This window comes from Pogoniulus pusillus, chromosome 2, assembly GCF_015220805.1.
Source record: "Pogoniulus pusillus isolate bPogPus1 chromosome 2, bPogPus1.pri, whole genome shotgun sequence".
NCBI classification, from domain to species: domain Eukaryota; kingdom Metazoa; phylum Chordata; class Aves; order Piciformes; family Lybiidae; genus Pogoniulus; species Pogoniulus pusillus.
In genome coordinates, this window is record NC_087265.1 from 1,937,647 (window position 1) to 1,963,257 (window position 25,611).

A 25,611-nucleotide genomic window follows, 5' to 3' on the forward strand; every position below is an offset into this window, starting at 1 on the left:
TTCCTTTAGTTTCAGTGTTTCCTCTTAATCCACCTCAAACTGAGAAAGCAAACAAGCACAAAATCTTCCTGGATACGTGATCAGGAAATATTCCCTGAAAATTCTTGTGCTTGAGAAATTAACCTTTTCTAAGAGAAAGGCTTTTTGCTGACATTGCCTGCCAAAAGCTAATAAAAACTTGTGTTCCAAGTGATGGGTAGCCCTGAAAAAAACCCAAAACCCAACAACAAGCAAACAAAATCCCAACCCAAACCTGATTTCTGTAGAGTCTCTTAGCTGCTTGTGTGCTTACTGGCACCTTTGAAATGTGAACTGGCAGTGCACAGCTATAGTGTTCTGCATTTTTAAGCATGCAGATCCGGTTGTTGTTGCACAATAGCTAATTCTCCCGGGAAAGGAGAGCAGTTCCCATGTGCTTTGAAATGCTACAGCTATGCAACCCGGGCTGGAAGTGCTATTTTAAACAGCCATATCAGCAGAGCTTGCTGTAGGAGATAATATGTCACAAAAGGGAGTATGACATCTAGTTTCACCTAGAAGATAAACCTTGAGTAGATATGCAGGGAGAAACAAGACTGTCAGGTTGTCCTTGAAAAGAATGGCCTATATTAATGAAGAAATGTACTCCAGGGCATATGCTACTTGGGATAGTTAATTTCATCTTCAAACTTGTCTGCTCTGCTATGAGGAATAGAGCAGAGAAGTGGTGGTTGTGTTTAAGGCTCAGTGTGTGTCATGATTTTAGACTGGGCATCTCACCACTTTATTTGCAGAAAGGTCACAGCCTCAGAAATTCATGTCTGAAAAACCCAGGCCCCAGAGCCAGAGCTTTGCCCAGCACTATTAATGTGAACATCCCACTTTGAGGCAGCCTGGCAGAGCATCATGCATGTCCCAAGCAGCCCTTCTCTGCCAGTACAGGAGCTAATCCATCCTTCCTTCCTTCCTTCCTTCCTTCCTTCCTCCTGAAGAGGAGGCTCAGGGGGGACCTCATTGCTGTCTACAACTACCTGAAGGGAGGTTCTAGCCAGGTGGGGTTGGTCTCTTCTGCCAGGCAAGCAGCAACAGAACAAGGGGACACAGTCTCTAGTTGTGCCAGGGGAAGTATAGGCTGCATGTTAGGAGGAAGTTGTTGGCAGAGAGAGTGATTGGCATTGGAATGGGCTGCCCAGGGAGGTGGTGGAGGCACCGTCCCTGGAGGTGTTCAAGAAAAGCCTGGCTGAGACACTTAGTGCCATGGTCTGGTTGACTGGATAGGGCTGGGTGCTAGGTTGGGCTGGATGAGCTTGGAGGCCTCTTCCAACTTGGTTGATTCTATGACTTATGGTCTATGACCTTCTGCCCTCCCTCCCTTTCCCCCTTCTTTCCCCTTCCCCTCCCCTCCCCTCCCCTCCCCTCCCCTCCCCGTCCAGACACTCTTGCAGAAGGCTGTTGTGCCGACAGAACAGATAATTAGAGTTAGGTGTTTTGTATTCACTCAAGTTAATCTCCCACTTGTGTTTCTCGCTGGGGCTTTAATCAGGCAGGAAGCACTTGGGTCCTTGTCAGGTGGATTATTTTCCAGCCGTTCGCTACGCAGCTCTTCCTCTTACTTGTTAGGGTGCTTCTGGCTTCCTGACAGACGTAGCAGGGAAAACCCTTCTATGATCTAAAATGAAATATGTGTTTCTCTTTCAGGTCTAGATGTTGATGGAATATACAGAGTTAGCGGCAATCTGGCAACAATACAGAAGTTACGATTTGTTGTCAATCAGGGTAAGTGATTCCTCCACCCTGGTAATGTTTTGTTTAGTGCTTAACTGTCTCAGATGACAGTATTTCAGAATCTGCTATACATTAGTGGCAGAGAATGATGAGCCATGCTTTGGAAAAGAGAGGGAAGGGAAGGTAGAGAGATATTGCACAGAGGGAAATGTCAGCAGGGAGAGAGGAAAAACAGCCGAGTAAGCAAAGGAAAAGAATAGTTGAACAGGAGAAACAAACAAAGGAGGAGGAAACGGATGCATGAAGTAAGGTGGGATAAAAACAAAGCACACATAGAAAGAGAAGAGGCAAAGTGAGGGAATAAAATAAAAGTTGAAAAGAAAGGGCAGTGGATTGTTTGGTTATTGAAAGTTAAAACCAAAAGTAGAGCAGGCATCCAAAGGGGACCAATGCAAAGGAAAAGGGTGCTGAGAAGAACTGAAAAGCAAATGCTGTGAGCACTGCCTCTGTCCAACTCAATGGAAGGTTTGCCACTGATTTTGAAAAGGCAAATATTTGACCTTGAGAAATGAAAAGAGGAAAGATGAATATTTGGGGCACCTGGGAACCAGAATTAGAACCAGCCTGTATTTATTTGCTGAGCATATTTCCACACAATGCACATGTAGTAAATGCATTTCCACGCATGCCACATAGAACAAATGTATTTCCGTGGTGCAAGAGCACTTCCTTCACAGGTGTGGTCTAAATGAATGTGACACTGGTCAGTAGGTAGTGTTGCAGGTGTGGGAGCTGATATTGGTAAGACAAATTAAGATGAATGATAAATGCATTCACCTCTCCAAACAGTTTACTACTCTTGGTTTTCATCTTTAATACTCAATATTCCCACACTGAGGAGTTGAGCAAACGGTCACGAATGACAGTGAACTCCCTGGTAACAAGACAATACAATTAAGCTTCTCAGTAGTGAGGCAACATCTCAAATTTTACATTGCTTTAAGGACATATTTCACTTCCTCAAGGACAAATGTGAAGCTGCTGCAATGTTTTCTCCCTCTTATCATGACCTCCTTTAGAGCTACCTGCAGACTACTGTCAGGACTGCTAAATGTTGTGCGTAGTGGCTGGTTTCTTGGAGTTGATAGCTGTTGGAAAGCAAGTTCAAAGAATCATGGAATGCTTTGGTTTAGGAAGGAACCCTTAAAGCTCACCTAATCCAATCCCTCCGCAGTCAGCAGAGGCATCCTTGGCTAGATCACAGAATCATAGAATAGAATCATAGAATCAACCAGGTTGGAAGAGACCTCCAAGATCATCCAGTCCAACCTAGCACCCAGCCCTAGCCAGTCAACTAGACCATGGCACCAAGTGCCTCATCCAGTCTTCTCTTGAACACCCCCAGGGATGGAGACTCCACCACCTCCCTGGGCAGCCCATTCCAATGGCAAATCACTTAGAGCCCCTTCCAACGTGAGCTTGAATGTTCCCAGAGGTGGGGACTTATTTTACCACCCTCTGTGTAAAAAAAAAAAAAAAGTCTTCCTTCTATCTGGTCTCCATCTCCTCTCTTAGTTTAAACTTGCCCTATTGCAACAGGCCTTGCTGGAAAGCCTGTCCCCACCTTTCTTACAGCTCCCTCCCCCCGATTAGTTCTGTATTGCACATAAACTAAGAATTGGACTCAAAACCTCTTTTGAATTTGAGAGAGATGAGAGACATAAAAAGATTCCCACCTTCCAGCCTATCTTTACACCTCCTGGGAAGTTTCAGGGGAGCAGCAGATGTTTGCTGCCTGCTCAGCTGCTCTGGATCAATCCTGTCTTCAGCTGAAACTGAAGGTTGAACTCTGGTTTCTGAGGAGTCAGTAGCTCTGCCAGTAAATGCAGTGAGGCTGAATAAATCTTCATCCTCATGGTTTTGACTCAGTACTTGGGTTCCCTTAGATTTATAGTTGTTGGGTATTTGTATGTCAATAATGTAGTCTGCCTTGGCTTTCAAATGACTGTACACTGTATTTTGTTTGGAGACAGAGAGGCAAACCCAGGAATTTTCTCTCCTTCTGCACTGCCTGGGCTCTTTGCTCAGGGAGAAAAAAAGGTACCATAAAAATAATGATCCTGTCTATAATGTCTGGTGGCATCCAAAGGTTAACGTACTTGAGGTTAATGTTACTGCTCAAGTTTCCACCTAAAAGGGATGGGCTGATACTGTAAAGCTAGACAGAAGTCTAAGCTGGCTTTCTGCAGCACAGAGGTGCCAGGTACCACCTTCTGGTTTACACTAGTGTGAAAAATGAATGGCTGAAGGTGAAGTTAATGGTACATTAAAGCCACTCTGATGCTGTCTACTTAAGGCCTGCTGACCGAGACATGAAACTGCAAAGAAAACTCCAGCCCCTGGAGAACTAAGTTATCATCTCAGCAGTTGTGGCAATTACTGTTTCTTGCGTTAGTCTTCGTTGCTACAACTACAGCACTCACACATGTTATAGCACTATGTGTTGGAATCATAGAATCAGCCAGGTTGGAAGAGACCTCCAAGCTCATCCAGTCCAACCTAGCACCCAGCCCTGGCCAGTCAACCAGACCATGGCACTAAGTGCCCCATCCAGGCTTTGCTTCAACATCTCCAGGGATGAAGCCTCAACCTCCTCCCTGGGCAGCTTGTTCCAGTATTCCACCACCCTCATGGTGCATAACTTGTTCCTAACATCCAGTCTAAATCTACTCTTCTGTAGTTATAAACCATTGCCTTCAGGAGATGTTTTAGGGCACATGGTGCTAAGTTGACAGTTGGAGTCCATGATCTTAGAGATCTTTCCGACCAAAACATTTCTGTGATTCTATGGCAGAAGAAGTTTCAAACTGTTTCATGAAGTCACAAAAGTTACTGGGAATATCAGTATATGCTCCCAACCTGCTTATTTCCCACTCCTGTAAAGCTCTGCAGTGAGATGATGTCTCATAATGCTCTCTCCATGCATCGCTTTCAATCAGTAATTACTGTGACCTCCTCAGCTCCATCCTTGTCCCTTCATTCTTCTGTAGTTAAGAGTGGGAAAGCAGGATTTATATATATAAAATTTCTTTCCCTCCTCCCACCCCCCACAGAGATACTTTTCATTTTTTTTTTAAATACATTTTAGTTAAAGTTTAATTCAATTATAAATGCAAACAAATGTTCTGAAAGAGGCTATTTACAGCGCAGAGATTGACTCTGCAATCAGCTCTTAAACAGGCCAGATACTTAATGGGCTCTTTTTTCCTGCTTGCTCTGCCATTGTGTTACACCTACATTCCTAGGCTATAAATAATAAGCAAGTATCATATTGGAACTGAAAGATCAGGGAAGACACTCTCTAGGCTGGCTGCCATATCAGAGTTGTGGGTTGTTGTTTTTTGGGGCTTTTTTTTATTAGAATAATCATTAATTAGAATATAGCAAAGCTTTCCTTGGCTCCTTTTCCTATACTGTTAATGTCATCTGCAGCATCCAAACTGAAATAAGAGCGAGCTGGTGAAAATGAAAGGACAGTAAAGTAACACTCGACAGCTTTATCATCAAAGAAGGAATAAGAACAGTAAAACCTTTAGAAGATCCTCAAAATCCTGGATTTCTGGGAGCCTGGATGAGGTTACAACAAACCTCCCCAAGCTTTTGTACCTTTTAGAATCACAGAATGCTAGATTCATAGAATCAGCCAGCTTGGAAGAGACCTCCAAGAGCATCCAGTCCAACCTAGCACCCAGCCCTGCCCAATCAACCAGACCATGGCACTAAGTGCCCCAGCCAGGCTTTGCTTCAACACCTCCAGGGACAGCAACTCCAGCATCTCCCTGGGCAGCCCATTCCAATGCCAATCACTCTCTCTGACAACAACTTCCTCCTAACATCCAGCCTAGACCTCCCCCAGCACAACTTGAGACTGTGTCCCCTTGTTCTGTTGCTGGTTGCTTGGGAGAAGAGCCCAACCCCACCTGGCTACAGCCTCCCTTCAGGGAGTTGTAAACAGCAATAAGATCATCTCTGAGCCTTCTCTTCTCTAGGCTGCACACCCCCAGCTCCCTCAGCCTCTCCTCACAGGGCTGTGCTCCAGGCCCCTCCCCAGCCTCATTGTCCTTCTCTGGACACCTTCCAGCACCTCAACATCTCTCTTGAATTGAGGAGCCCAGAACTGGACACAGCACTCAAGGTGTGGCCTGAGCAGTGCTGAGCACAGGGGCAGAATAACCTCACTCGTCCCACTGGCCACACTGCTCCTGAGCCAGGCCAGGATGCCACTGGCTCTCTTGGCCACCTGAGCACACTGCTGGCTCATCTTCAGCCTACTAAAAATTCTCACAGTACGTTTTGTGTTTCCTTCTCATTTCTGGAGGTAGGAAGCTCCTGAAGAGGGCTTTGACCTTGCCAAGAAGAGCATCAGCAGAACAAACTACCTTATTTACTTTATCCATTTCACAGAGTTTTCTTTTTCTATAAAAGCCTATTGATATCACACCTTTTTTGCTTCTCTGCTACAGGATTATCTTTTATCTGTGATTTATTTTTCCATTAAGAGCAGGGAAGATCAGTGGATCATAAGAGGACCAGGCTATAACATCTCTCAGCACTTTCAAAACTCTTAAGTCATCATTTTTCAAATCACTGAATCAAGGCAGCAGAAGCTGTTTGGACCAAACTGACATGAGGAAATTCGTACTTTTCTTAGTCTATAACTGCTGAAAGAGTTTTGGGGTTAGAAACTAAGTTACCAGTCAGTATTTCTGGCTGCAAACCTGCAGTGAAAGTCTTCTGTAACAGCTAGAGGCATTAAAACAGAGATGTCCTTTCCTTTTATCCTTATTGTTACTAATGATTAAGCCTGATATCTGAAATCTAAACTACTACACTATTCTTAGTCTTAGTAATAATAATAATAATCACAGAATCATCCAGATGGGAAAAGATTATCAAGACCACCAAGTCCAATCTATATCATAATAATAATAGTAGTAGAATCACCCAGGTTGGAAAAGATCATCAAGACCACCAGTCCCAACCTATATAATAGTAACAGTAATAATAATAGATACTTGGCAATTTTGTAGGGATTTAATGAAAACATCTGGAGGATTTCTGCTGCTTTTAAACACCATGTGTGCCCATGTGGTCAAGAGAGCCAATGGCATCCTGGCCTGGCTCAGGAGCAGTGTGGCCAGTAGAACAAGGGAGGTTATTCTGCCCCTGTGCTCAGCACTGCTCAGGCCACACCTTGAATGCCCAGAGAAGCACTCTGCCCAGAGAAGCACTCTGCCCAGAGAAGCACTCTGCCCAGAGAAGCACTCTGTCCAGAGTGTCCAGAGAAGGGCAACAAGGCTGGGAAAGGGCCTGGAGCACAGCCCTGTGAGGAGAGGCTGAGGGAGCTGGGGGTGTGCAGCCTGCAGAAGAGGAGGCTCAGGGCAGACCTCATTGCTGGCTACAACTACCTGAAGGGAGGCTGTAGCCAGGTGGGAGTCAGTCTCTTCTGCCAGGCACCCACCAACAGAACAAGGGGACACAGTCTCAAGCTGCGATGGGGGAGGTCTAGGCTGGATGTTAGGAGGAAGTTGTTGTCAGAGAGAGTGATTGGCATTGGAATGGGCTGCCCAGGGAGGTGGTGGAGTCACCGTGCCTGGAGGTGTTGAAGCCAAGCCTGGCTGGGGCACTTAGTGCCATGGTCTGGTTGATTGGCTAGGGCTGGGTGCTAGGTTGGACTGGATGCTCTTGGAGGTTTCTTCCAACCTGCTTGATTCTATGATTCTATAATAAACTATATATAGGTGGAGGGAAATGTAAATTCAACCTTGCCCTGACATTACCTGGAGTCAATAACCAACATTTTGACCAAAGAATTAAACTTGTTTCTCCAAGCTGAATACACCCAAATACAGTTCAGCCAAAGAAAGAGGAAAAGGGAGCATTTAGACCCCGAAGGCGCCAACCCGACGGCGAATATTTATTAACTAAATAATTTAATAATAAAGAAAATGCCTACTTGATTAATTGGTACAGAGTAAAAATTACAATAAAACTGTCTTGATCAGTGCTTTGCAGAAGCACCATTACTGTCTGTGCAGTTGTTTAACAAGGATTTAATTGGAAAGATAAGTGAATGCACATTTAAAAGTATTGTTAATTTGCTTTATAATCACCCCATCCTTCACAGTATTGACAGCAGCAGACACAAGCCCCTTTCTCTTTTACAAGTATTATTTTCCATATGTGCACAATAAATTCTGAGGCAGTAATTGGAAATTTTATGGATTTCCACATACCTACTGTCTTGAGTTTATAGGTGCCATGTCCCTGCTCTAAAGGTAACTCGGAGGTGGCATTTGAAGTGCAACTGTTGCCCTTTAATTACCCATGGGCTGCGCCAGAGGTTGTGGTACAGTTGGTTGTTGGGGTTTTTGGGTTGTTTGGGATGAGTTGGTTGCTTTTTTCCCCCTTTTCTAAGGAATATCTAATTCATGTTTACTTTCCCTATCCATTTCAAATATCAGCAACATCCTCACTGCGGCATTGTCTTTTTGATTTCATCAGCAACAGCCATCAAAGCCAGCAATCTTCAATATGTTTGTGTTCCATCTGGACTTAGATTTATTGTTCTAAAATGGCTTGGATTAATCTAATTGACAATTAAGAGCCCAGACCATATGAGCAGCTAAGGATGATACCTTTAACCAGCAGGATTCTTCAACCATACTGACATGTTCTTTATCAATGGAGTATGAAAAAAAATGAGGAACAAATCCTCAGATTGCTTTTTTCATTATTATTTTTGCTAATATTACTGATTATTGTGAGCTTGCTGGGACCATATGTCTGAGCCTTGGCTATCAGGAACCAGAGAGGTTTCTCAGCTGGCTCTGCCTTGGTGAGCAGAGCCTGTGGAGCTGACACAAGACTGAAGCTGCCTTTGAAACAGAGCCTCCAGGTCAACGCAAATGGGCTGGATGGTTTTGAAGGAAACATTTGGAAGGGGAAATAAAGAGGAGAGGAAAAAAAAAGAGAGAGGAGGGAACTGAGAAAGGGTGAAGGGAAAAAAATAAAAATAAGGAAAAAAAAATTAGTTTTACTTCTTTAAAATTAGGGGGGAAAGAAAGGGGGAAGAAAAGCAAACAAAGCAACCAACAAAACTCCCCGCTCAAAATACCTGACTCTTTCCATTGACCCGATAAATTGATTTCATAGGCAGTCAGCAGCTCCACTCCTGCTGTTAACAAAGGCTCTGTGGGTAGAGGAGAACAGATCCTCAGCCAGCTGCTACCTTCCAGAGGGCAGCGACAAACATGAAGGTCCAGCAGGACTGTCACAGGCTTTGCTTTAAAATTGCAACAGGGCTCACTGGAAGGAGGGGGGGAATAAGGGAGTTTTTTTCTTCCTTTCAGTCAGTTTTCTTTTTGTTCAAGGCCCTTAATTTCTTGTGCCCACTCTGGGGACAGAGTGTCTGGAGAGGAGCCAGGCATAAAGGGACCTGGGGTTACTGGTAGAGAGTAGCTGAACATGAGCCAGCAGTGAGCTCAGGTGGGCAGCAGAGCCAACGGCATCCTGGGCTGGCTCAGCAGCAGTGTGGGCAGCAGGACAAGGGAGGTTCTTCTGCCTCTGTGCTCAGCACTGCTCAGGCCACACCTTGAGTGCTGTGTCCAGTTCTGGGCTCCTCAATTCAAGAGAGATGTTGAGGTGCTGAAAGGTGTCCAGAGAAGGGCAGCAAGGCTGGGGAGGGGCCTGGAGCACAGCCCTGTGAGGAGAGGCTGAGGGAGCTGGGGGTGTGCAGCCTGCAGCAGAGGAGGCTCAGGGCAGACCTCATTGCTGCCTGCAACTACCTGAAGGGAGGCTGTAGCCAGGCGGGGTTGGGCTCTGCTGCCAGGCAAGCAGCAACAAAAGAAGGGGACACAGTCTCAAGCTGTGTCAGGGGAGGTCTAGGCTGGATGTCAGGAATGGGCTGCCCAGGGAGGTGGTGGAGTTGCCATGCCTGGAGGTGTTCAAGCAAAGCCTGGCTGAGGCACTTAGTGCCATGGTCTGGTTGATTGGCTATGGCTGGGTGCTAGGTTGGGGTGGATGATCTTGGAGGTCTCTTCCAATCTGATTCTGTGATGAGATTTCCCTCATACCATGGCAGCTCATACACTTCTAGATGTTTTAGAAGGTCACTGATGGCTTTTTTCAGGCTTAGAAACATGGGACCATGTCTTTGGGGTTTAACCATAGAGCTGCCTTCCAGCCCTGGTGATGTTCTCAGTGTGATGAAGTATGGCCCAAGACACCGAAGCCTTCCTGCTTTTAGGTGTTCACACATCCAGTCTCACCGAGCAGCCAGTAAAGAGTAGTTCAAAGTTCACTGGGAAGTATCAGGCTCAAACTGGGCTACTTTGCTAGCTGAGAACCAAAATGTCTCGAAAGCCTTGAGTCAAAAATAGTTGTGTTTTTTTCTTTCTTTTTCACACTTCCTGAGCAAGCACAGAAGAATAAAATGGACTGAAGCACTTCTCAGAAATAATTATAAAACAGCTTGTTTCTGGGTTAAGACCTGCATATGCCAAGCTGTAGCCAAGAATTTCAGCTTTTAGTTCAGTTTTTGGTAATTTATTTCTTTAATTTGTTGGTTTTTTTTTTCCCAAGCTTTGAAACTCTTGACAACAGAATAGTTTAATTGAGCCCACAGTAGTTGGTGAATCAATTAATATGTGTGTGCTACTGGGTGTGGGTTATTCCCTTTTCTCTCTGTGTCTCAATGTCTAGTAAAAGACACAAAACATGTTCCTGCCTGTTCAAAAGAAGGGTTTAGTTTCCACATTTTGCCCTCCTGTTTTCAGAGGGGAAGGGGAGAAAATGTAGTTATCCAACCAGTAATTTCTAAGGAATTTCTCTTCCTGCAGAAGAGGAGGCTCAGGACAGAGCTTATTGCTCTCTACAACTACCTGTAGCCAGGTGGGGTTGGTCTCTTTTCTCATGCAAGTAGCAGCAGAAGGAGGGGACAGTCTCAAGTTGTGCCAGGGCAGGTCTAGGCCAAATGTAAGAGGAAGTTGTTGGCAGAGAGAGTGATTGGCATTGGAATGGGCTGCCCAGGGAGGTGGTGGAGTCACTGTCCCTGGAGGTGTTCAAGCAAAGCCTGCATGAGGCACTTAGTGCCATGGTCTGGTTGATTGGCCAGGGCTGGGTGCTAGGTTGGGCTGGATGAGCTTGCTCTTCCAACCTGGTTGATTCTATGGATGAGACAGTGCCATGGTCTAGCTGATTGGATAGAGCTGGGTAATAAGTTGGACTGGATGAGCTTGGAGGTCTCTTCCAACCTGCTTGATTCTGTGATTTTCTTCTAAGATAAGTCAGGCAATGAAACCTAGTGGAAGCATTAACTTCTGTAATCAGCTCTTTGAATTATTTTGCAAATAATGTGCATTGTATTAAAAAAAAGGTAGTTGATGGAGCCAGAATATTAGTGATTTTTTTTTCTAGTATAACTTCTTTTGTTTTCAGAGTGAAGGAAGAAAAAGAAAGCTGCTCAGAATGACAAGCCTCAGCTGCCCAATCCATAGCTCTAGACATGTACAATTTCTCTCACTCATGATATTATCCTGGTTTTCTTTTTAACAGCCTGATGAGGAAGCCAGTAGAAAGGGGCAGAAGAGGCAGTAAAGTAGGTTACTGTGGTCAGCCACAAGCATACCATGGAGTTTATGGCATGCATTGTCTGCTCCAGCATTTAAAGCACTACTCCTCCTATTTCTTTCCTAGCCTCAGCACTATTTGTCCTACAATAGCTTGCATTTGTTTTTTTTCTTTGCTTAGTAACACTTCAAGAAGTTGAAGAGCTTCTTGATAACCCCTCAAGGAGTGTTATTGAGGTGCTGAGAAGGAATGGAGTTTTGCAGGCTGTAGCAAGAGACTGCTTTTTGTTGAGGGGGGCAGGGGGATGCACATCATTGTCATGGGTGCCTCTTTGTTTGGGTTTGTTGTTCTGATAGTAGGGCTTCAGGAAATACCATTCCATGGAGCTTCAGAATGACAAGGAAAGGAGTTCATCTGGCAAGACATTGATCATAGAATCAATCAGGTTGGAAGAGACCTCCAAGCTCATCCAGTCCAACCTAGCTCCCAGCCCTACTCAACCAACTAGACCATGGCACTAAGTGCCCCACCGAGTCTTTTCTTGAACGCCTTCAGGGATGGTGACTTGTTAAAAGTATTACCAGGAAAAGTTTCTAGCTGTGATTTTTAGGATGCTGAGATAATCTCCAGAAGCTGGAGGCTGCCAGGGTTGCTCACAGATTAACCAGAGCCAAGTGTCAAATGTATTTTGCATGGGGTGATCTTGTCCTGCAAGGAGTTGGATACCCTGGGGAACTAAAGCCGCATAGTTCCAACTTAAAGCTGGTCATGCTCAATGTCTTACAAGATCCTGGAGTGGCCTAATATTTGGGATGTTTTCCTGCCCTGTGGTCAATATCTGTAATTCTGTGGTTTGTATGTAATGCTGGCTGACAAATAGGAACTTGCAGTAGGGTCTGCAATAAGAAATGGTGCTGCTATATGTGGCTGATGTGCATTACATAGTGTTAGGCAGGGCGGCGTGGAATGAGAAGTTACCACAGCACAGAATTAGGCTCTCTCATGGTATCTGTGGTCTTCTGTATATTTAGAACTGGGAAAACCATAAATGCTGTGGTAGATACAACTGCTGTGCGTAGGAAGTGAGTTTGGTTGAGGGAGGCTCTGGTGATGCTTTTAACTGTTGAACTCTGTTGGTTATTTTAGTGGGAGGTAAGAGCGTTGGAGGCCAAACTAGGACATCACTGGGGAGCCAGACTGGGAAGGACTCAAATTCAAATAATCTAGGAGGAAAAAAAAAAGGAAAGGGGGGAGGGGAAATCTAAAGTACAACTCTGTCACAATTAAAACCTTTGCTTCCAAGAAGAAATCTGTAGTCTTTTATTGACTGTCTCAATTGTGGAGGCAATCTTTCTTGGAGATGTATTTCTTAGAGGTGTGCTCCCTGTGCTCAGCACTGCCCAGGCCACACCTTGAGTGCTGTGTCCAGTTCTGGGCTCCTCTATTCAAGAGAGATGTTGAGGTGCTGGAAGGTGTCCTGAGATGTGTCCAGAGAAGGGTGATGAAGCTGTTGAGAGGCATGGAGCACAGCCCTGTGAGGAGAGGCTGAGGGAGCTGGGGGTGTGCAGCCTGCAGCAGAGGAGGCTCAGGGCAGACCTCATTGCTGCCTGCAACTACCTGAAGGGAGGCTGTAGCCAGGTGGGGTTGGGCTCTGCTGCCCGGCAAGCATCAATAGAATACAGGGACATTAGGTGGAAGTTCTTTGCAGGGAGAGTGATTGGCATTGGAATGGGCTGCCCAGGGAGGTGGTGGAGTTACCACCCCTGGAGGTGTTGAAGCCAAGCCTGGCTGGGGCACTTAGTGCCATGGTCTGGTTGATTGTCTAGGGCTGGGTGCTAGGTTGGACTGGATGAGCTTGGAGGTCTCTTCCAACCTGCTTGATTCTATAATTCTACTGAAAAGATATTGATGTTCTTAAAGTCTCAAGCCACTCCTAGCAGCATTTTTGATCAATGTAGAATATAATATTCCTGTCTCTTTTTTTTCCCCTGGTTTTTTTAAGTATTAATGCATTCAAAAATTCTATGGGATATTACCAGAACCCAGAAAGCATCTTCCCTTAATATATTCTCTGGACATTGTGGAATTGAATTAGTTGCCTAATTGTTGATACTTAGTCCTCCCTCCCTGGAGGTGTTCAAGGACAGGTTGGATGAGACCTTGAGTGACCTGTTCTAGTGGGATGTGTCCCTGCCTGTAGCAAGGGGTGGGAACTGGATGATCCTTGTGGTCCCTTCCAACCATTCTGTGCTTCTGTGCTCCACAACCTCCCTGGGCAACCTGTGCCAGTGTCTCACCACCCTCACTGCAAAGAACCCATTCCTAACATCCAGTTTCAATCTCCCCTCTGCCAGTTCAAACCCATTCCTCCTCATCCTGCCATTACAAAACTTTGTCAATAGTTCCTCCCCAGCCCTCCTGTAGCCCCCTTCAGATCCTGGAAGGCCACTCCAACTCTCTCAGCCTGTCCTCATAGCAGAGCTGCTGCAGCCCTCTCAGCCACCTCTGCACTGGCTGAAACACTTCCATGTCCTGCTTGTGCTGGGGGCTCCAGAACTGCAGCCAGGACTGCAGGTGGGGTGTGAGGAGAGCAGAGCCAAGGGGCAGAATCCCCTCCCTTGCCCTGCTGCCCACACTGCTCTTGCTGCAGCCCAGCACAGGGTTGTGTCTGGGCTGCACTCACACCACAGGCTCCTGTGGAGCTTTTCCTCGCCCCAGACCCTCAGGGCCTGATCTAGTGTGATGTGTCCCTGCCCATGGCAGGGGGGTTGGAACTAGGTGATCTTTGTGGTCCCTTCCAACCCTGACTGATTCTATGATTGGTTCATGACATGGTTTAGTAGCCATGGTGGTCTTATGGTCTTAGGCTGATGGTTGGACTCAGTGATCTTAAGGTCTTTTCCAAATGAGGTTCCTTCTAGCCCAAGCCATTCTGGGATTCCTTCACCTCTCACAAGTGGAGTAAATGATTATAATAAGAAACATCATTAACCGGAAAACAACTTTTAAACTGATGTTAGACCAGAGCTGGCTGCAATTGGATTCCTCACACTCTTATATACTGTCAAGACTGGATTGGGTATGCTGTTAAAAGGAGGAAAAATTGTCTCTTGGAAGAGAAAAAGATAGAATGCTATTGCTGGATTTTTCCTAGTTGTAGGATACCAAAGAGAGATCTCTTTTTTTTCCCTCTCTCTCTTTTTTTTTTTTTTTTCCCTCCTGGTATAATCAGATAATTAAAAAACAAACAAACAGGGATTTCAAAACACATTTCCATCAGCCAACATTATGTGCTTATGATACAGAAGATTGAGAATGACTTAATTAAGTAGATAGCAGCAGTGAAGAGAAGATGGATGTGAGGAGGAGGAGATTGCTTGCTCTTGGTGGAACTTTCTTTAGCTGATGTCAGATGCATTTCTGGAAGCAGAGGGTTGTTGCAAGAGGAGAATACAGGAAGAAAAAATGGCAACAAGATTGTATCACTTTGGTGGTAAAAGCTATTTCTTACTGTAAGAAAACTTAGCTGCTGGCTCAGTGTTTTGTTCAAGGGCAATGTTGACATCAGCTGAGGAGACAGGATAACAAGTCTCAAAATAAATGGTAATCAGTCTTTAGAAAAAAACATTATGATGTAGAAGCTAAATAATTTTAGGCTAATCTGGTTGATGCTGGGCTTGAGATGGCACAGGGTGGAATTGATCTGGCTGATGCTGGGTGGTACAGGATGGAATTGATCTTACCAAGTGAAAAAGGTACAGTTGGAGGGGCAAACTAGAGATGTGAAAACAAGGTGAGCTCATCTGGGCTAAAGAGTGGTTGCAGACACCCAAGGCAGCTGAAAGAGCAGCAGCCAAGGGCTTGTGGTATCAGGAGAGATGTTGAGATACTGGAAGGTGTCCAGAGAAGGGTGACAAAGGTGGTGAGAGGCTTGGAGCAGAGTCCTCTGAGGGGAGGCTGAGGGAGCTGGGGGTGTGCAGCCCGCAGCAGAGGAGGCTCAGGGCAGAGCTCATTCCTCTCTACAACTCCCTGAAGGGAGGCTGTAGCCAGGTGGGGTTGGGCTCTTCTGCCAGGTACCCAGGAACAGAACAAGGGGACAGAGTCTCAAGTTGTATCAGGGAGGTCTAGGCTGGATGTTAGGAGGAAGTTGTTGTCAGAGAGAGTGATTGGCATTGGAATGGGCTGCCCAGGAAGGTGGTGGAGTCACCATCCCTAAAGGTGTTGAAGCCAAGCCTGGCTGGGGCACTTAGTGCCATGGTCTGGTTGATTGGGCAGGGCTGGTTGATAGGTTGGACTGAGTGAGCCTGGAGCTCTCTTCCAACCTGGCTGATTCTATGATTCTGTGATCATCTGTCCTGCTGAATCTGGGGAAAGAAACTTACTTTTGCTTTTGTCATGTGTAATGATGGGAGAGCAGCTCAGAGATGCATACTTTTTGAATCAGAGCCACATGATAAAGCATTCAAACATAATGCAAATAATTGCTAACTGATGTATCCAGCAGTTGTTCTGTGGTTTTCTTTTTTAAGGAGAGGGGGGGAAATATATATATAACAAAATTGAATACATAATTTAGCTTTACACATGGGCAATCCTCTCTAAAAAATTGCAAATCAGAACTCTTCTGTTTGAGTGTATTTTATTTTGTTAATGGATTCACTAATATGAAAGGCATCTAATTGTATAATGTATTATTAGTCATTTTCTTTGGCATCCTATTAACTTTAAATAATTCCAATATTTAACATTTTATAACATGCACAACAAAGTTCTTCTGTCTCCAGCAGAGGAAAAAAACCATGCATTAGTAATAAAATTTCCATCACTCTCTCTGCTCTGTATGTTGCGGTACATATTTGAGCAGAAACATTGGAAAACGAAGGGTGAAAAGAACAAAAAAGCAGGTTAAAAATACACATTGTAGTGTGCTGTGGGCCTGCAAACACGAGAGCTAGGGTATCATTCACAGGAGCATAGAATGGCTCGGGCTGGAAGGGACCTCAGAGCTCATCCCCTCCAACCTCCCAGCCATGCCCAGGGACACCTCTCAGCTAGACTCAATTGCTGAAGGACTCATCCAACCTGGCCTGCAGCACCCCCAGGCAGGAGGCAGCCACAGCCTCCCTGGGCAGCCTATTCCACACTCTCACCATCCTCACACTCAACAACTTCTTCCTCAGCTCCACTCTAACCCTGCTCTGCCTCAGCTTCAAACCACTCTGCCTTGGCCTGGCTCTAGATGCCCTCATGCAAAGTCCCTCTGCAGCCTTCCTGCAGGATCCCTTCAGGCATTGCCAGGCAGCTCTAAGGTCCCCTGGAGCCTTCTCTTCTCCAGGCTGCCCACCCCCAGCTCCCTCAGCCTGTGCTCGCAGCAGAGCTGCTCCAGCCCTGGCATCATCTCTGTGGCCTCCTCTGGCCTCACTCCACAGCTCTGTGTCCTCCTCCTGCTGGGGACAGCAGCACTGGAGGCAGCATTTGAGTAATGCAACAGAGTGAACTTCTTTGAGACCCGAGTTCCATGTGAAGTGTGATAGGACGTAACTAAGTACATCTTCTGAGAGTCTTTTTGGCAGCAGCCAGAGTGTATAAAATGGTGATTAATGCCTGCTAATGGAAGTGGTCTCCACCACAAGTTGTGAGCACTGTGGTTGTGGCTGGGTCGAATAACCACACAGAGCAAGGCTGATAATCTCTTGCAAACCCCCAGGTTTTCCTGGGCTAGCAAAAAGATGACAGGGCCACATCAGAAATGTTCTCCTTCTGGCGTTTGCTATTGCTTTTGTTTTAGTAGGTCAGATCTGGTTCCCGTGTGTTGCTGGAAGTGTTAGGGGAATGAGCGGTGCCTAAGCTGCTTAACAAATGCACACTTTCCCCACACCAATCTGTTAGCTGGGGACAGCACCAGGCTAGTGCTCGGCGGCGTCCTCTCGGCTATTAATGTTAATAAAATGCACTTAGCACTTAACATCTCCAGATCTCAAAAGAGCTTGCGAGGCAGCATCATTATCTTTACATTATGGGCATGGAAAATGAAGGATAGGGAGAGGAAAAAAGATTTGCCCAAGTTTCCATGGCAAATCAGTGACAGAGCCAGGAGCCCAGCCAAAATCTGTTGATTTATAGTCTCCTCTGTAGCTCGCCGTGCCATTTCACCAAACTCCGTTTGCCAAGTCCCTACTGCGTACAGAGACTGAAGATAAGGCTGCAGTCACCCTCTGAAACGTGGATTTGGGGCTCGGCACAATGCAAAGCCAAATGAGCTCCTCGAACGCGGGTCTCCCCTGTGATGCGCCTCCAAGCGCAGGGCCACCTGTGCAATGGACAGCAGTGCAAAGAGCCATGAATAAGCTGCTTTGAATTCCTCTGTGCTGGGGCCACAGAGTAAAGGCACCTAGTCCTTGAGGAGCTGCAAGGATGTTTTACATGTGAATGAAGCCCTGGGTTTCGTTCCTGTGCTCCTAGGGCTGCATCCTTAGGCTTTGTGTTTTGCATGACTAAGCCTCCCGGAGCTGTGTGTTTGCGCTGAGTATCTTGTAGCTGCTTTTGTAAGTGACTACATCGAGATAATGTACGAGCAGATCTGTGTGTTGAAGGGCTTCTGCTAACATCTCTGTGAGCTACCAAAATATTACTAGCTATATTTGGCAAGCAGGAGAATGAGGAGCTGAGTAACACGCCGAAGGAAGTTTGCGATGATTCGGGATTACAAACCAAATCTCTTAGTCTCAAATCCCGTGCCCTAGCCTCAGGGTCATCCCTTTTTTTGCCCCCAGCTCCCTTAGGAAGCACAATACAGACCAAAAGCTACAAAGCAGCAGCTGTCTTCCTGCCACCGTGGATCACAGGAACAAGCAGACAACCAAGGGATGGGTTTTGGTCGGCAGGCATCCTTCCTTAACGGCAGTGAAACACGCTCAGATTCCACCACCCCCACCCCCCCGAAGTTTTATGCCTCTGATTACAGTAATTGTATCAATTGTAACGATAATGCTGGTGGTTAATTCATTGAGTGTTTGTGTCTGCGCCTGTGTTTCAAGGGATTGCCCTTGTAGAACAAAGGTATGTAGTAAATAGGGCAACAAAGATTTCTGTTAGACCAAGAGGAAGGTGCCTCTGACTGCCTTGCTGGGCTTCCTGCAGGACCACCTCCTGCTCTGGCAGAGCTGGAGTCCTCTGGTTTTTAGATTAAGCATAATCACAGGCACAAAGTTACCTACAAGGGATGTTTTTCCCCTTTGCTGCTCCTCCACACATGTCTGCACAGGTCAGTCCTCCTCATGGTGCAGTCAACGTTTATCCTTATAATCCTTCCCACTGGGTAACCAGTTTTATCCACCTCTGGACCCCTCTCAGCCAAGTCTGAGTTTACTGAAGTGCTCCCCACAGCTCATCTGCTCCAGCCCACTGCAAAGGTGTTGCAGTTCAGGCATCTGCTTCATTTCATCCTGCTACTAGGCTAAGCATTTAGGGTTCTGCCAGCAGAAGACAGAGCCTCGTAGTGCCATGAGTTAATATAAGCATGAGTCGAGGGCTGGCTGGTCTCCAGCAGACCTTCTGGCTGCAGTGTTGGTGAATAGGTGTGTGTGTCTGCCTGAACTCAGCTGGGTTACTCATGGCTCCACAAATGTGTGTATGGGCTGGGGTGTTTTGGTTTCTTTTTTTCCCCACTCTGCATCTAAATGGGCCCTAAAAGTACGAGCTGTTCTTCCTCTCTCATCCTGGTGAGCGATATGAGTGAGTTTTGAAAGACTTTGGGTTTGCAAGCTAAGCTTGTACTGCTATATAATTCCATGTGTCTGTGCTGTTGGAAAGTGAAGAATTTAGGTCAGTCTTTGCATTAAAAACAAGGAAAAAAGAGGCTAATACAAGGTGGACAACTTCATTATACATCCCTGTGCATTTACAAGTCCCAGTTGGAAGAGAAAGCAAGATAGCAAGACACACAAACATGTGTTGGATTATTTCTCGTTAAGCAAATGTAGTACTGTGGAAGATTGACATCAGGGGAAACTCGACTCCTCCATTTATCCACACTTCAGTTCTAATATCTGGCTTCAGCAGCAGATTGTAACCATAGAAAGGCTATAGACTCTGGGTGAAATGGCACTCCCTTTTGGATCCAGCTTTATAAAAGAAAACAATTATTCACAGAATGCATGTCTTTATTCTTTATTGCACATTTCAAAGTCTCCATGAATACTCATTTGCATGTGACAGCTAATGCTGCATCTTGTATTGGCCAGTAAGAGGCATGATTGCACTAAATTGGAAGCAGCAGGCACAGGTTTTCTTTTTAAGAATGGGGGTGGGGGTAGCCATCCACTGTTCTCAACTCTTCAGTCACAACGATTTTAGAACAGTTGCAAGTCTAGTTCCTGGGATAATAAATCCCAAATTAACTGAATATGCAGATTTCGCTTCCATTAGGGTACAGCCTTTAAACTGACATACCCTTCACTTCATCTTGTCTTTTCTTTGAACAACCCCAACTTTTAAAGCAAGGGAGGAGTGGTGAATTGAAAATACTCAACTTGCACTTCAGGAGTGGCAAAAAAAAACAACCCCAAACAACAAACCAGCGAGGACAGGAACATTTCCTAAACCGATATTATAATTTCTTTTATTATAATTTCTTTTATTATAATTTCTTTTATTATAATTTCTTTTATTATTATTATTTCTTTTATTATTATTATTATTTCTTTTAACACTCTTTTTTTTTTTTTTTTGTGGTGTTTTGTTTTGTTTTGTTGCTTCCCCCCCCGCCCTTCTTGCTAAACCTAAATAAATACATTTGTTCCCCCTGCATACATTTTTTCTTCTTCCAAGTGATCTTGTTATCTGAATGGCACACAGGATAGCAGAATCCCAGCAATGCAGAAAGGCTGCTGCCGGCAATGCTTACAATCAAAATCTATGTACACAGCAGCAACAGCAAAATATTTATTTGCTAGCACATGCCTGTTCCCTTTTGAAATGCATGAAGTTTCTACTCGGAAGCAAGAGAAGATATCGAGATAAATGCATCTCTGGTTTCTGTGTAATCCCTTTGAAAATTATCAGGAATATAATGGGGACAAAAGCAGCTCCTTGAAAACTAACCCGAAACTTACTCTTCTCCTCAATGTAATCTCCCCGCAAAAGAAGGGAGCGCAGGAGCCTGCTGCTTAGGAAAACACCTTGAGAGGGTTTGCTGTACAAAACTCTGTACCCTGAGCGTTCATTTCCCCAAAACAATGAAGTTAAAATTGAAAGTTGCCCTTTTTTATTTAAGCCTCCTTCCTCCTATCTCCCGACAGCTCCAAGGCTGCCATCCTTTCTTCACGAGAAAGCCCTTAAAATGCCCACATGAGTTGCAGCTAAACCAGCAGAAAGTTCCTCCACGCACGCAGTTTAGCAACGAGATTACCTGCAGGACCCTTTCTTGCCAGCGAGAAAACTATGCAAGCCCCCATTGCATTCCAGGAACAGACAGGACTTACTTTGCAAGATGGATTTCAAAAGATCTGCAGGCTTCTGTTCCTTATAAAACTATGCCAAAGACTATTTAAGTGGCCAGTAATGTAAACATTATGCTACTAACACTGAGCAGTTTATCACATAAATATAATTGTCTTTTTTTTTTTTTAAAGAAGAATAATAAAGGCTGAATCCATATGTTCCACATTATTTAAAATTGGTTTTCTGCAAGATGTATTAATCCCAGCGAAGAAGCAATTCCTCTGCTCCAGGAGTAGAGCAGCAGTTTTATTTTACTGCGTTGTCATTGTTTAATCTGTTTGTTCCCGGTAGTAGTTTCACAGATTTATATAGAGAGAGATAGATATTTTTTTATGAACTGTTACTTTTATGGAAAGTCAAGTTACAAATGATGGACACTGTGAGCTTTCAGGGAGAGAAGGGGGTCGGGAAGGTAGATAAATGTATTTATTTATTTGCTTACTGTACTCAACTTGGAGGGGAAAAAGAATGAAATACACTGAGTAAAACCCCCTTCGATTCTTTAGCAGGAGCTAAACCAACTTGTGGTTTGCAGACCCAGGAGGCACATATTTTGATATTGCTCCTCAGCAGCACTGCTTAGCTCTGCACTTCGTTCAAATTTGGGAGTAGAATTTAAAGCTGGGATAAACAGCGCTTGGTAGCAATGGCTTGCGCAGAGCTTACAGTTTATCTTTGCAGCAATGTGATCTCGCAGCTCAGTGTCATTTGGTGGCTTTGCTTTTTAGGGGTTTCAGCTGAATACTACAGCAATAACTTATCTGCTTTCCAAAAAAATCACTGTGCACTTTGGACTCTTTTCCATCATTTAAAATAAAATCGCCCTTTTTTTTCCTTTTTTTTTCTCTTTTTCTTTTTTTCCTTTCTCTTGTTTTCCTTTTTTCTTTTTTCCCTTTTTCTTTTACTTTCCCCCTTTTTTCTTTTTCTTTTCTTTCTTTTTCTGTTTTTCATTTTTCTTTTTTAATTTTTTTCTCTTTTCCCCTTTTTCTTTTTCCGCCCTTTTTCTTGTTTTCCTTTTTCTTTTTTCCTTTTTCTTTTTTTTCTTTTCCTGCTTTTAATTTTTTTCTCTTTCCCCCTTTTTCTTTCCCCCCCCTTTTTCTTGTTTTCCTTTTTCTTTTTTCCATTTTCATTTTCCCCCTTTTTTCTTTTTCTTTTTTCCTTTTTTCTTTTTTTTTTCTTTTCCTGATTTTCTTTTTTTAAAATTATTTTTCTCTTCTCCCATCTTTTTTCCTTTTTCTTCTTTTCCTTTTTCTTTTTTCTTTTTTTCCTTTTCCTTTTTTTCCTTTTTTCCTTTTCCAGTTTTCCTCTTTTTCTTCCTCTTCCTTTTTTTTCTTTTCCAGTTTTTCTTTTTTTCTTTCTCTTTTCTTCCCCTTTTTCTTTTTCTTTTTTCCTTTTCCAGTTTTCTTTTTTTCTTTCTTTATTCTTCCTTTTTTTTCCTTTTCCTGTTTTCCTTCTTTTTAATTCTTTTTAATTTTTTTATCTTTTCCCCTTTTTCTTATTTTTTCTCTTCCTTATTTTCCCCTTCCTCCCACCCTTTTCGCCCCTTTTTTCTTCCTTTTTATTTCGATTTTCCTTTTTTATCCTCCCCTTCCGCCCCCCCCCGTGCTTTTTCCTTCCTTCCTACCTACCTCATGTAAAGCTTAATTCTCCTCTTCTAGAATTTGAAGTCATTGACTGTTGGATGTGAGCCTGCACTCCAGATTACTCACAGTGTAACTTATTTAAAGTCTCATCTTGTTATTAACTTCGAGACAAAAACCAGTTCTCTAAACCTGACTGTTCAAATGAAACATGGGGAAAAAAAGACCTAAGGTGTTGAAATCTTTGGGCCGTGCTCACATCTGTAAAACCAGGCTGAAATATCTGGCTTACTTGGGGGGAAAAAACCCACAAACAACAAAACTAAAATTATATTCATTAAAAAAAATAATAATTAGAGCAATCCCATCCAGTAAAAGTGTCTTTGTAAGGCACCTACAAATAAATGTAAAGGGGAAGCTGCATAATGCTACCTGTGTGAAGTGTTTCAAATGATAATGCAAAATCCCAATCAAAGTACAAGGAAAAATAAGGAAAAATTCTTAGTTTTCCTTTTTTGTCTCGTACTTAACTCACTGTTATCAAATATGCACAACACAAGAGAGGCTTCCTGAACTTTGATACAGTTGGAAGAGCTGAAAGAAATTTCTCTGTGCTAGAGAATGCAGAGTGTCTGTCTGTCTGTCTTTTAATCAGTCTTTGTCAGCTGGAATACCACCAACTTGCTTATTTGCTGTGTCCGTGTCCTAATAGGAAGTGCATTGCTCTTGCTTGTGGAGTCATGATCAGATCCTACCAACAGTTACTCTCTGAGTGTTTTATTATGTGGGGTTTTTCAAATGGGCTGTGGTTTGAACGTTGCTTTGACCGAAGTGAGCCACCAGCAAAGCTCAGTGCGCTTTTAGTCTGCCCAGTTTTGATTAGGAATCCCTTTTACCTAAGGAAAACAAAACACCAAATCACATTTTTTCCTATTCCTTCCCCCCCACTTTTCATCCTGGTATATGCTCTTCGAGCTACTTAAGATGATGTGCACTCATACACAGATATTTGTACGGACAAATAAGTCTGTGTTTAAAGTGATGCTAACTCCGGATCTCTGCGACTTAACATTGGCTCTCTCCGAGAGTTCTTGTGTCAGTTCATCTCTTTGTGCCCCTTGCTCACTGCACCTTTTGTCTGCCTTAATTGCTTAGGTTATAAACTCTTTCCACCATCCCCCCTCTTTCCACCATCCCCCCTCCAACTCTCACTCTGTGCTTTTATAGTGCCTGAGACAATGGGGCATGGATCTTACTGGGGCATCTTGTCACTACTGTGGTTCTAATAACCCAGATGGTGAAACCACCACCATTAATAATAACAGAAGTGTTAAACTATAACCACCCATAAAAGAAGTTATAATCATTATGCTCTAATAATCCAGATAGTAATGCTACCTCTATTAATAATAACAGAAGTATTAAACTACCATCACCCATAAAAAAGAGTAATCATTATGCTCTAATAATCCAGATAGTGATGCTACCTATATTAATGATAACAGAAGTATTAAACTACCACCACCCATTAAAAAAAAGTAATCATTATGCTCTAATAATCCAGATAGTGATGCTACCTATATTAATGATAACAGAAGTATTAAACTACCACCACCCATCAAAAAAAGAGTAATCATTATCCTCTAATAATCCAGATAATGATACTACCTCTATCAATAATAATAGAAGTATTAAACTACCACCACCCTTTTAAAAAAGAGTAATCATTATGCTTTAATAATCCAGATAGTGATACTAGCTCTATCAATAATAACAGAAGAATTGAACTATCACCACCAATAACAAAATGAATCGTCATTATGCTGGATTTCCAAAGAAGAGTCTTCCTAGCCCTGGCAGTGACCCCCTCCTTATTGCAAACTCTCTAGAAAGTCAGTAAAAGTTTCCAGCAAGGTCATTTTTTAAGGATGCAATTCTTTGTGTAGATTTTGACATTAAAAGCTCACATCCTTCTGCAGCACTTTTAGAACGAACATCCTGAGTTGCAACAGGACCATGAAAGAAAAGAAATGAAAAGAGTAATTCTACCTCATTGTTTCACATTATCATATTTATTGGCCTAGATAGAGCTGTGTGAGGTTTCTTGTTTGTTTTGGGGTGGTGGTAGAGGGGGTTTTGGTGTTGTTTTGGGTTTTTTTTTCCTGTCAAGGAAATTACAGCAACACATTTTTATTTCCTTTTGTTTGCCTGGCAGAGTGGGATCCATTCAGGTCAAATCTTGAACTCTGTTTTACATGACAAATACATTTCAGATGAGTGCATACTTTTTTTTGCATATGTAAGCAGGATTATTAGGAGGTATTCCAGTCTCTCCTCAGCCTGAGAATAGTTGTTGACACTTCATTAAAGAATATCTGGGATATTTTTAACCTAGATCGGTTCAGTGACCCAGTTTATAATGCAGCCTGCCTTGTGTAGGTGCAATTCAGGGGACAAGAGCAGCTCCTCAAGTCGGAATGAGTGGATAGGGCTGAGCAAAAGCATTTTTAACAGATACTGAGCACTGAAGGCAGCATCTTGTCCATCAGCCTGCTGAAACCATCCAAACAACTGCCTCAGACCGTTCAATGTAATTGTCTCCTCATTAACCATCCCTTTCCTGAGGAACAATAGAGCCTGCATGGGAACTGAGAGTGCGATGGCAAAAGTGGTGCTGGAACGCAGCAGAAAATAATATAGGCTAGGGCTGGCAAGGGGCGCTGTGGAAGGGGTTTTCATCACAGAGGCAGGAAAAGCAGTCCTGGGGAGAGAAGGCAAGAAGGTGCTGCTCTGTTGGGCACACTGTGATTCATAGCATCACCTGCTAGAAAAAGATCTTAAGGTCACTGAGTTCAATCAGAAGGCAAGGAGAAAGAGGAGCTGAGCAGGACACGAGTGCACCCAGAAGTTGTTATGTATAATGCTGTCTCTGGTGCTGCTAAAGAGTGAAAGGGTTAGGATGCTCCTCTGCTGAGATACTTCCACCCTGTCATCCAGGTCTCACTGAGGAAGGCGTCACAGAGCTGGGTCTTGTGCCTGGGAGCACAGGAGAGGAGGGAGGCAGGGCTGAGGAAGAGCCGAACCTCAGGAGGAGCAGCGAGGCAGGAGGGATGGGAGTGGGAGGTCATCGCAGAGATCATGGGTTGGGAAATGAAAAAAAAACTCGGGCCAAATTCATTTGACTTGAAGCAGCAGC

The 25,611-nt window shown here is 44.1% G+C and overlaps 1 protein-coding gene across 1 annotated transcript in view; it reads left to right on the forward strand.

Annotated features, from left to right (window-relative positions):
* The window catches only part of ARHGAP15 (Rho GTPase activating protein 15), a 409,331-nt gene that overhangs the window by 257,412 nt on the left and 126,308 nt on the right, over window positions 1-25,611 (forward strand). Inside the window, exon 10 of the mRNA XM_064154561.1 lies at window positions 1,678-1,755. Coding sequence (XP_064010631.1) covers window positions 1,678-1,755 — 78 coding nt within the window. The remainder of the gene's footprint in view (window positions 1-1,677; window positions 1,756-25,611) is intronic.